Raw genomic sequence first — 12,704 nt, forward strand, 5'->3', positions numbered from 1 at the left:
TTATGATCCATGACTTGGATCTTCTCGGTACCAAGTTAGCACAACTAGTTGATATGGAGAGGACAAGGTAGTGGTGCTTTCTTGCTTACGGTCTATAGGCAAGATCCTATCATGTAACCCTTATTACGATCTCGTTGTAGACAATGCTTACCAACAATGTGCTTTGTATCTAACAATTTGTGGAGGGGAAAACAAATGAAACCTTCTTTTTTTTTTTTTTTCCCCCTAGCGGTATTCAGTCCGAGGCTTGCGAAGTGAATTTATGATCCCTGAAAAAACCACAATAAGGCCTCCTGTCCACGGGCAAATTCGGATTTTAAAGTCGCAGCGTTTTTCCTGCACGCGGATCCGCGCCCCATAGGGATGCATTAGACATTATTTAACTACCTGCGGGTGTCTAATGCATCCCTATGGGGCGCGGATCCGCGTGCAGGAAAAACGCTCCGGATTTTAATTCCTAATTTGCCCGTGGACATGAGGCCTAAAGCTGCTCCTGTGCAGCGTCTTATAAGGTGTCCAAGAAGGGCAGATATGGGGCCCAGTGAACTTAGACATGCTTTTTGTCCGTCTGTCTTAGGCTGCCTTCACGCTTGCGATTAAAATCCCGCAGTGCGAGAGTGAGTCAAAACACAGAATTATAAAGCTCATGCTTTACAATGGCTTCATTCACATCTGCGATGTTGTAACTCATGCGATGTTGCGGGATTCAGAAATCGCTGCCTGCCCCATCTTTCTGCGTTTTTTGTGATTTTATTTTTTAATCACCCATGTTTCTCTACAGAACCTCCGCTTTATTGCATCGTAACACACGAACTTGAGATGTTTATGCGATGCGTTTTTAACATTAGAGACTTCTGTTATTGACCACACGATAAAATCGTGGGCGGCAGCGATGTGAGATTATTTTCAGGAAAAAGCATCGCTAATGCTCAGAAATCGTGTGAATTGAAATGCAATTTTTGCTGCACTTTTCTCGCTGCGATATTGCGATGGCCAGTGTCAACGGTCAGAAGAGGCACCTAATGTTTTAAGAGGCTTAAGTCATTAGGCATAGAAATCTATTCCAGATACATGATGGTGGAGATTTCAGTTCTAATTTATAGGAAAAGCGAGAAGTTTGGCAGCTACAGCCTTTGCCGCAAAAGATCCGTCCACTTTAAAAAAAAAAAAAAAAAAGTTGAGATGGGTAAAACATCAAGAAGTCATAATTTTTGCCTGAAACCCTGTCTGTAATAATACGCACCAAGATAGAACATGCTGCGTAATTTTAGGCAATTCGTGTCAGCGGCAACATGGCCGCCTATGGGATATTGGAACAGCGTGATACGCTATTACCATACACCCGTGTGAGACAGCGCTATGTATGTCTGCCGTTTCACTTGTTAATTGTATTTTACTATTATTAAAAGGTAATAATTTGTTGTTTAAAATGTTTACGCGGTGTGTATGATTGGTGGACTTGCACTCTCTTGGCTTGTACCTCTGAGGGAGGAACAGTACTAATCTTTATGGTCACTTCATCATAATATTCATCAAAGTGCAGCTTTTCCTTATAGACTCGCAAGTAATTTTCTGAACTAAACCATTTATTACTTGGTATCCTAAAGCTCCATTTAGACTGAACGAATGTTGGACAAACGTTTCCCGACACTCGTCCCCGCATACACTTGTTCCCATGCTGTTGCACAGGAGCTGGTATCGCTGGCTTGCTCATAGAGCAGCCAGCAGGGGAGCGGGTTGGCTGCAAGAGATTTCTCTCCTCGCGCTCCCCCGCCCCTCTCCATTGACTTAACATAGCGGCCGTTTAGTACTGAACGGTTGCCATTTACACTGAGACATCAGCTCATTGTCCATCGTTTATGCTGCATAAACAATGGACGGTGAGCTGATCACTCAGTGTAAATGGCAACCGTTCAGTACTAAACGGCCGCTATGTTAAGTCAATGGAGAGGGGCGGGGGAGCGCGAGGAGAGAAATCTCCTTCTGCCGCCCCTGTGAGCCAAGATACTCGCTCTCGTGCAGCTGCACAGGAGCGGGTATGTGCGGGGACGAGTGTCGGGCATCGTTTACCCAACATTCATCCCGTCTAAACGAAGCTCAAGTTTTTGTTTTCAATACAATTGATCTATTTTTTTTTTCTTCCTCCCCCTCTCCCATCTAGTATCTCAAGCAAGACCACCACCCAACCAAAAGAAAGGTAAGATCGGAAATCCTTTGTTTGTAGACCTCATTACAACAGGATCAACAGATCATAATTCTTTTTTACATTCTTGTGCAGGTTCAAGGACACCCATCATTATCATACCAGCAGCCACCACATCCCTAATAACCATGCTCAATTCTAAAGATCTGCTGCAAGATCTAAAGTAAGTAATTGCCAGTGAGAATGGTTTAGTAAGTTCCATTAATGATTGTGACTGAAGATCACTAAAAATTAGGAACTAAATGCTACCAATTACTCATATTATCCAGTTACATTGCAGCTGTTTTTTGTCCCCCTTATCCCCATGTCACTTCTATGGCACTTTTTGCGCTTGTGTTTTACTGATGCGTTTACTACTTGACATTAAGAATTGTATTTAAAAAATCATGGACCCATTTATATCTAAATCTTATAAAATATGTAGCAGGATGAAACTTTAAGTTATAATGGGTGTGTAACTTGCACCAAACTATTCTAAGCGGAACCCTTCTACAGCTCAGCAATGCACAATGATACTATAGTTAACGGGACACATCATGTAAAAAGAGCCCAAGATTGTCTTACTGATTGCATTTATTCACCTTTGACCATAATCTTCAAGTTTATATGTAGATACCCTCTACTTTAAAAGTTAACGAGGTTTGTAAATACTCTGCATTATTTATCCCCTGAAACTTCAGATCTGAAGACTGTAAAATTGGGATTGGAGTTCTGGGCTATAGCTTAGGACTAGATAAATAATGTAAATGTATTTGCATAGTAACATAGCTCTGCTGTAGCACCCTGTGCATTGTGTACAGCCCCCTGTAGGGCTCTGGTCAGGTTTTTGCAACGAGAGTTCTGACTTGTGAAGCCGTACGGGATTGTGGTTGCTCAGTATATGTCTGTGCTACATTTGTGTTTTAAGGCCTCATGTCCACGGGGTTAAAATCCGCAGTGTTTTTCCCGCACGTAGATCCGCGCCCCATAGGGATGCATTGGACACCCGCAGGTAGTTAAATACCTGCGGATGTCATTTTTCCCTTCAGGCACGGATCCACGTGCGGGAAAAAATCCGGACATGCTCCATTTTAGTTCTATTGAAGCCTATGGAAGCCGTCCGGATCCACGGAACACCCGCACCAGAATTAAAACTCACCTGTCCTGGACGCTGCGGGTCTCCCTTCCTTCCTGGCAGGATCTTCTTTCTTCGGCCTGGCGGATGTGCCCGGCACATCGGCCGGGAGGGAAGGAAGAACCGCAGCGTCCGGAGAGGTCAGTTTATTCTTATTTTCCGGCCTCATGTCCGCGGGGCAGGAGAGACCCGCTATGGATTCTCCATGGAGAATCCGTGGCGGGCCTGATTTTCCCCGTGGACATGAGGCCTTAAGGTGCAGTCCTACATTGGCTGATTTCCTGAAGATTTTCCGCAGCTGAAATTATCCGCACCAAATCAGCCCCAATGTTTTAATCTAAGGGTACTCATTTGATTTAATTCCTTCAATTAAACCACATTTCTTTATGGTTTCCAGTAGTTACAGATCTTTTTCAATTTTTATACTGAACACATTTATTTTATTTAAAAGGTTTGTTTCATCAGACGAAAAGAAAAAACAAGGTTGTCAGCGAGAAAATGAGGTTTTAATTCAGAGAAGAAAGGACCAAATGCAGCCTGGTGGTACAAGTATAAGTGTAACGGTTCCATACAGAGTGATAGATCAGCCACTGAAGCTGCTGCCACAGGACTGGTATGTACCATCAGTACACTTACCCTTCCACAAAAGGAATTTTTCTCTCAGATGGTTTTCCTATGTAAGCCATTTGCTTCTTGGACAATTGTCACACTTTTTACATACACAAATACTACCTGAGTTATAAAATAAAACTCCTCCATAGCCTGGCATATTCTTAAAGGGCCAATCCAGCGATAAAAAAACCTTTTCAGATCACTGCATCCCTCCTCTGATAGCCGGTCGCACTCTGCAGGTCTCCTGGATATATTGCACTCCTAATTTTTAGATTTTCCCTGCTTTCTCTTTCTCTACGCTCTAGCAATCCCATGATGCATTAGCACAGCATCATGTGACCAGCTGCAGCCAGTCCTTACTCTAGCTTGTTTAGGAAGCGAATGATAATCACACTGTCCTCCCAACAGGCAAAGACCATAAGTATACAGTCAGGAGGATTAACTATCATCTCCTTCATTATAACTGTGTGACAGGAGTCTCAGCAGTAATTGTGACAGAAGTTTGTTTCTGTCCCACCAGTGGAGAGCCTGTGTGGTGCAGTCCAGTCCAACATTATGCTGTCTGACTGAAAAAGTCAGTTCTTGAAAAAGCACAAAGCTAAGTAAATCTGGGGGACTAGTTATACTGAATGAGAAAAAAAAAATTACCAGCGTGGCCCTTTAAAATGGCACCCAGCACTGAACTCACAGGTGCCTTCATACAATTTTCTATCAGACTGTAATGTGTTAAAAAAATGCATAAAAATGTGTCTTGGGCCAAAAGCCTTACTTAAGGAGAACCCTGAGCCACACAACTCCTCTTAAAAGTAAAAGTTTAAATATCTATAGCTTTCATACATGTTACTTATGCCTATGTCTGCATACACTAGACTACGCTAATTCTAACAAGTCCATGGATGAGCGCTTGACTCAGATTTTTCCGCTCCGCCCAATAGTCTTAGGGTGACTGCGCTGGATCGCAGGAGTGGGTGAGTATAAAAAATACATCTCTCGGCTCCCTGTCACCTCCCCTAACGGCACCATAACTTAGTTTACGATGTTGTGGGGGTGTGACAGGTTCCCTTTTAAGGTCAGGACTTGGTACATAATACTGGACCTTAGTTTTTACAGAATGTTTTTCCTGGCATGTTACACTATTCTGCATCATCAAAAAGGAATCTTCATGGAACCAGAAGAGGTGGCAAAAAATATAGCTTGTTGTGAAAGTTGCAGACACACACATTGGGATAAAACGAGTAGCCGGTTTAACCCCACATGTGTATTCGATATCGATCAATCATTTTTGTTGAGTATTGTCAATAGCTCCACATTTTCTAGTCCTGCTTTTAGTATATATATTGTATAACAAAGCTTTCCACTACTTTTCCCCCAGGGACCGTGTGGTAGCAGTGTTTGTTCAAGGTCCCGCTTGGCAGTTTAAAGGCTGGCCTTGGCTCTTGCCTGATGGATCCCCTGTAGATATCTTTGCAAAAAGTAAGTTTTTTTTTTTGTTTTTTTTTGTTTTTTTTTTGTGATGATCTACAGCGATCAATTATTGTACACATTGTAATGTAGCACTTTGGCATCTATGTGATCTGCGAAGGAGAGCCATTGTTTTATTTTCTCATTAAATCTGTTTTTTTTTTCCCTGCTCTATGGAGCCTCACAATTGGTTGTAGTCCATGCCAGCATTTTAAACAATGTTATCCAGTTTATTTCCAGTTGAGATGAATACTAAAATAAACCCAGTTCTTGGGGTTTTGGTTCCATATGCTACACACATATAACCATGCAGTATAAATGACCTGTTAACTATACTGTGGGTCGGCAAATTTATGGTGATGCCAAATTTAGATATATTTTGTTACTGCTTTTCTACAAGAAACCTGCTGCTGTGTTCACCATTCAGTGAATATAATGGATGCAGCAATATCAAATATGTGTAGTTTTCCGTACCTTCCTAATAAGCCCTGGTAAGAACTCAGTTGTGGTGTTCCTCGGTTATTTCTCTGAGAAATGTTATGAATAAATTGACAATTGGGTGTGTATGACACTGTCTAATCGGTGCTGACTGTGCCAACTGTGTAGACAAATGTTGTCCATTTATAAATCCTAACACCTTTTTACGGCGATCACTAATGGGCTTCAAACCTGCAAATGCATCTTTTCAAGACAATGGCTTAGTTGTCTACTGACAGCCAGGCTCCTGCTTTAACAGATAGGAACGGAGAAACTTCAGATCCTACCAGTTTAACCACTTGCATGCCACAAGCAATGGAAACTGCAGCATGTAAGCAGGTGACAAGGGGAAGAGGCTTTTTCTGTCACCCATCAGTACCATGCAGTGTGATCACATGGTACCAATGGGTTCCCATTGCAGCTTGTAGCCTGACAAAGGCCTCCATGTCTGCCATGTAACTCAGCCCATTAGGCCCCCACCTCCCACAGTCCAATAAGCTGTTGTCATAGGCTTAGTAGAATGCACTACATAAGTAATGCAGTGTACTATCCTACCGATAGAATCATCGCATCAAGTCTCTTTCAGGAACTAAAAAGGGTGCCAAAGTTCTATAAAGTTTAATTTTAAAGAAAAGAACTCCAGTTAAAAAAAAGTTTGTGCTTTGCGATTTTAACATAAAGTCCCATTGACATTCGCGTTAAGAAAATGCAGCAATATTGTGTTTAAAAAAAAAAAGTGCACGAAAAACGCAAGTGTGCAAGAACTCTAAAACAACATAATAGGTAGTACCACGTTTGTAACTATCCAGACAATGAAAATATTTTATCTCGCATAGTGGACACAGTAAAAATGATTTTTAAAAGCAATTCCAGAATTGCAAATTTTTTTTTTTTGTTTACCTCCCAGAAATGTAGGAAAAAGCCATCAAAAAGTCGTATGTACCTCAAAATGGTACCACTAAACACTACGCCTCTTCCTGCTAAACATAAAGGCTCACATAGCTCTGTTGCCGGAAAAATAAAAATGTTATGGGTCTTAGAATGTGGCGATGCAAACTCAAATTTTTTTCTCTTGTTTTTTTTGGGTTTATTTAACAAGTTTTTATTGTGCTTAAGTAGTAAAAATAATAAAAGAAAAAAATCTGTATAAACTTCATATTTCAGTAATAATGTTCAGATAGTTATTTAATTTTACCGACTAGTGAACGCTGTAAAAACAAAATCCAAAAACAATGGTGGAATTTCTCGACATTTTCCCATCTGGCCCTTGAAAAATGTGATAAGTTCCACAACACATTTTATGTACCCCAGAGTGGTGCCATTAAAATATAGAACTCTCCCTCATATGGCTGTCAACGAGTTATGGCTCTTGCAATGTGATGATACAAATCACTAGGTCCTTAACTCCTAAGTGACCAGCCTATGTTTGGTCTTAAGGAAAAATAAGAGGAACAGCACACTGAGTTACGAGAAAATACACTCCAGAATTATTTCATGGGTGATGGCAGAATTTACCAGGCGCCAGCTGTGGTGACGGGTCCTCTTTAAATCTGTGTTGCCGAGGGCATACTAGGCTTTTTCTTTGATTAATTTTTCAATGTGCGGCCCATTATTGTGATCTTTCCATAAACCTTGCAAGCGAAAAAGAATTCTAAGTTTTTGATCTCGTTGATATTCTGCAGTTAAAGCCTTCCACCTCAAGTATGATGAAGTTCGACTAGATCCCAATGTACAGAAATGGGATGTAACAGTGTTGGAGTTAAGTTACCATAAAAGACATTTGGACAGACCTGTATTTCTGAAATTCTGGGAGACTCTGGACAGGTAATAACGGTTTAGAATTTATTTTAATGACTAAAACTATGTTTTTTAAAATGAGTGTCGTCAGAAAATGAAATGTTATGTTAATCAAGTTTTTATGTTAAACATAGTTCTTAAGAATTCCCCCACCCACCCACCCACGTCAACTTTTAATATTTGCATTTTTTAAAGTGTACTTCTTAAAGCTTTAATCTTTTTTTTTTTTTTGCTTTCGTACATGTACAATATGTGCAGTACTTCAGTATTGCGGCATATTGTACTTTTGCAGGCACCCTATGAAGGTCTTCATAGGAAGAAATCCTTGTTGGGCCTGGGGACCTTCACAAGGGCCCAGGCTCCAATGTTAACCAAACCGCACTCTCCTTTCTTGTTGTGGGGGACTATTTGGAGGACATAGGGTACACCCTCCCTCTGTGTGGCATTTAAATGCTGCTGTCAGTAATGATGACTCCCATTTCTGAGGTTTAACCATTTAGATGCTGCTATATCCGATTGTGGATCCATACACTGACACCTGTTTACTGTACATGTACAACAGATGTTGGCACAGGGTAAATGTATTCTGTATATTAATTTACCAACTTCTCTAATATAATTTTTCTTTTCTCCCCTCCCCTCTCCTCCCCCCACCCCTTTATTTTTTTTTCTCCCTTCTAGGTATATGGTGAAGCACAAATCCCACTTGAGATTCTGAGAAGCAGGAAATGCCTTGTTTTCTGTTTGGATGCTAACTGTGGCTTCACTCTCACCTAGAGCATGGAAGTCTGTTCAGAATAACAAATTGAATTCACCTTGATCAAATGCTGATCTTTTTGGTCTGAGGAGAGGGCGCCATTTACGTACAACCGGAATGAACAGTGTACTATTTTTTAAATATTTGCATAATGTCTGCAATTCAAATTGTATATTTTGATAGTAAGAAATTTTCTTTTAAAACAGCTTTTTGGTTAGATCTTGTTTACAGAAATCTCAAAACTGTATGTTTAAGGATACATTCTCTCGTTTTTTTGGGTTTTTTTCGTCCTTGTGCATAAATGTTTTCCATAGACATGCGTACAGCACAGTGCAGCATGCAGTGTTGCCAGACTGATGAAATATAGAAGTGATGAATGGTTGCAGCGGGAGGACGGTATGATTTAAGGACTGCTAGTGGGATGAAAAGAACTATATTTTTTGTTTATGTAAAAACAGACTTGATAAACTTCACCATTTTCAACTTTAAAGTTTCAGTTTTTCTTTTCCACAAACCAGTATGATGAAATATTATCAATAAAAATGGACCTTCCTCTCTGTGTATTTATCTGTAAAAAGTTTTGTTTACAAGTAAAGACTTATTGCACATATAACAATAGCAACTCTGTAGGAGATTTTCATACTTGAGATAAGTTGTCAAGCACAATTGCATCCCTGTTCAATACCCAACAAGAAGTTTAGATTTTGTTTTAGTTTTTTTTTTTTTTTATAACCGTGGCGCTCGTTTCTGTAGGCTGTTTTTAGTATTGAAGTTTAGCCTCCTTAGGGCTCTTTCACACGAGCATATTTTTTATCAGTATTTTGTGAGCCAAAACCAGAAGTGGAAAGTATAATGAAAAGATTTGCATTTCTTCCGTACTTTGGACCGACTCCTGTGTGAAAGAGCCCTTAACTGGACAAACGTGGCACTGTTTGTAGAGAGTAATGAAGAAGAAAAAAATAGATATCTAATTGACTCTCTCTGACAGACTGGTGCCCAACACTTGGTCAATGTCAAGGATGTTGAGGATGTTGTATGCCTAGCCAAAATGGAGTTAACTGTGAAATGTGCTAATCTGAGTTGTAAAATCTTAAAATGCGGTCACACAGCAGTCTGATATCACTAGGAAATGTGAAGAATAAATATTCACTGCATTTTGAGACCACTTGTGGTGATGGCCATCAAAAGTGTAAATCTGTTAACCTAAACTTATGTTTTTATGCTTAAAAAGTTGCTGTTCTGTAGGGGGGGTCTTCCTTCACTGTATTTTGCTGCCCACTGCCTGTTGTCAAGTAAAGGCCCAATTACACCAGCTGATCGCTAAAGAATCGCTAATCAGCAATCGTTTTACTAATAATTGGTGTATGTAAATGTGCTCCCATCGTTCGCTTTTCGGGCACTGTTAGCTGATCGTTAAATTCAAGCTAACCTAAAATCCGTTGTTCACTTTTATCAGTAGTTCTCCACGGGGAGTGCTGATGGCATTGTTTACCTGCGGAGAACAAAGGATCTGAGCGCAGATAATAGCCTCGGGCTATTGTACTGTGTTCATGGAAGGCTTCATTTACACACCTAATTGGTACTTAAGTAGCTGAGTAGCTACTTAATACTTTCTGCAAAATGAGAATCTCACATAGCTGCTGCAGCCTCTATCTGGCAAGTGATATCCAGCTACTGAAATCAAATCTATACTGCTCAGTCCTGCTGTAAACCATCCTTCATGCTGATATTTGTGTGTGTGACCTAAAGAGTTAAGGGGCAGAATATGCTGTTCTCTCCATGCGAAGTGTTAAACTACTCTAGCAGTTGCCTCCACCTACCAACTTGGAGCACTTACAATTACATAGAGATGCAGCTTCTACACAGGGGAAAAACTGGCCAAAAATGCAGGATAAAAGTCTTATAATGGCCAGAATAAGCTGACGTGTGCATTTCAAATAGAACCATTTCTGAAGTCAGATTATATACACTGTGTTTTGGGAAAAATCGTATTGTAATTTGGTTTTGATTAAAAATTGTCGATTTTTGTTTGATTTCTATGCTTTTGTTTCCCTGGGCACTGCAGACTGGAGGACTGAAATTTTAGTATATTTTGTCAGAGTAAACTTAGTTCCTCCCCTAGATTGCTCTCGCCTTCACTTTCCACTGAGCTATTACAAAGGGCTGTAATTACAGTGCTGGGGGGGTGGCGAAAGATCGGCAGGGCAGAGAAATCTACTTGTGTAGGGGGCTATGAGAACACCAAAAATGGATCCACACAAAGTTTATCTATTAATTACTCTAAGCTCTATTACAATATATATATATATATATATATATATATATATATATATATATATATATATATATATATATATATATATATATAATTTATTTTGTAATAGAGCTTAGAGTAATGAGAAAATGAGTATCTGGATTGCAGGAACAGGACTAAAACAATAGAATAAAAATGTATTCATGGTATAAATAGGATAGCAATAAATTACAATAGTGGATCAACTAAGTCATATATAATACAAGCCAGAAAAACAAGGCAATAAATTAAGACTGTCAGATCACACAAAATATAGATGCAAAGCGGTTACCACGTCCTAGTCAAGACCTGTATTCTATTGTTTTAGTCATGTTCCTGCAATCCAGATACTCATTTTCTCCCACTATATCTATATTTGTTTTGTAATAAAGTTCAACTATTAATTACTCTAAGCTCTGTGTGGATCCATTTTTCTGTTCTCATAGCAATACAGTAGTGTTTTTGCATTGTTTAGCAATTGTGCCTATTTTTTGGTTAATTGTGTAGGGGGCTGCAATCCACTCCTAGTGAATTTTTTCCTCTTATGTTCTCTGAGTAGCTGCTGGTCTGTTCCCCCTCATTGCCGAGAAGAGACAGTGGTGCCATATTGAGTGGGCATGGTTATGCTACGCAGCCTCTGGAAGAAGAGGGGTTTTGAGCTTGTACATGTTCATGAGAGAGACCAGCTGATAAGTGCTGGCACCCCCTAAACCTTTTCCTGTCCCCACACCCTCCAAAGCTAAAGACTTCAATGTAGGAGAGCCTGCAAACTCAAGTATGCATGAGAAAGTAAACTCACTGCAGAAAAAAAAAGTACTTATCTGCGTTTTTTGCATTGACTTAGTAAGATGTGTGTAGTGACTTTTCATGCACAAAGGTTTTTCATAGCCTGCTAAGAGTACCTGAACTTTTCTTCTTCGGAGCACAATTTTTGGCTCGTTCCAGCACACTATAGTGCTATATGGATCAGTCTTCAGCTGCCGGAACAAGCCAAAAACTGCCAATGGAGCAGAAGCGTTCTGAAGATCAAAGTGTAAGTACTCTTCAAGTAATGTATTCAAAAAGACCAAGATTGCCATCTACTTGCAAACTGAGTAACCTTAAGGGATGGGGAGGTATAATAACACGTACTGATTTAGTGGCATTTTTGCCATGATTTGCACGTGTTTATTTTTCCAAATTCAAAGTGTACTACACATGAGTGAATATTTCTCATCACGACTGCACCAGACCAAGTGGATAGGCAGGGGCAAGAAGCAACAACTTCAAGAGGGGCCTTCCCTATACAATGTCTTCCTGTCTCTTCGATGTTGAGAGGACCGATGCAGCAGGAAGCTCTTTAAGCTCCGCTTGGACCAGAGCTCCCACATGTTACTACAGGACCAATATCCTGCATCTGCATGTATTGCAGTGTCTAGTCATCCAGCAGGCCCTTATTCACTGGCATTGTGGAAGCTGTTTCGGGCATGGAACATCATTGGCACAGTTGCTTTGTGCCTGCTGTTGCTTGCCCTTTGTCCTGCTAGATAGTGAAACAGGCTTGTTCATGATTGGAAGTGCTGGAGGCAGATGGTTCTCCACTGGCTCCATGTCCGCAATGATGCCAAAATCAAGTTTGGCATGCCCTCTAATCTTGCGTCTGGGAAGGTAAGCCATGACCAAGCCACAGCTGCAACCCCAGCTTTTAACGCCCGTTCAGAAGGCCAAGGCTGCAGCGCATATACGCTGCAGCCCCAGAATACCGGGGTGGTGGGAGTTTATTCCAGTTCTGCTAAACTTCCGCCCCCTGCCGGCTTACGACAGTGGGAGGAAGCTTAGCTTAGAGCTACCCACTCTCTCTGCTGCAGGCTATGGGAGGTGCTAGGAAGAGGGTGGCTCTTTAGCACACTAGATCTCCGCCCCTCCCATTGCAGACAGACGGCAAAGGTTGAAGAAAAGGGGGAGGGAGTTTAGCAGCCATGCTTCACACTCCCTTCCACCTCCCTTCGCC

The 12,704-nt window shown here is 40.8% G+C and overlaps 1 protein-coding gene across 1 annotated transcript in view; it reads left to right on the plus strand.

The window, feature by feature from the left end:
• CDC73 (cell division cycle 73) overlaps positions 1-8,911 on the plus strand; it is a 71,002-nt gene extending 62,091 nt beyond the window's left edge. The window contains exons 12-17 of the mRNA XM_066597112.1: positions 2,162-2,197; positions 2,279-2,366; positions 3,769-3,930; positions 5,302-5,402; positions 7,550-7,691; positions 8,346-8,911. Coding sequence (XP_066453209.1) covers positions 2,162-2,197; positions 2,279-2,366; positions 3,769-3,930; positions 5,302-5,402; positions 7,550-7,691; positions 8,346-8,382 — 566 coding nt within the window. The 3' untranslated portion in view covers positions 8,383-8,911. The remainder of the gene's footprint in view (positions 1-2,161; positions 2,198-2,278; positions 2,367-3,768; positions 3,931-5,301; positions 5,403-7,549; positions 7,692-8,345) is intronic.
• The last annotated feature ends 3,793 nt before the right edge of the window (positions 8,912-12,704 follow it).

This window comes from Eleutherodactylus coqui, chromosome 3 (genome assembly GCF_035609145.1).
Source record: "Eleutherodactylus coqui strain aEleCoq1 chromosome 3, aEleCoq1.hap1, whole genome shotgun sequence".
Lineage (NCBI taxonomy): Eukaryota > Metazoa > Chordata > Amphibia > Anura > Eleutherodactylidae > Eleutherodactylus > Eleutherodactylus coqui.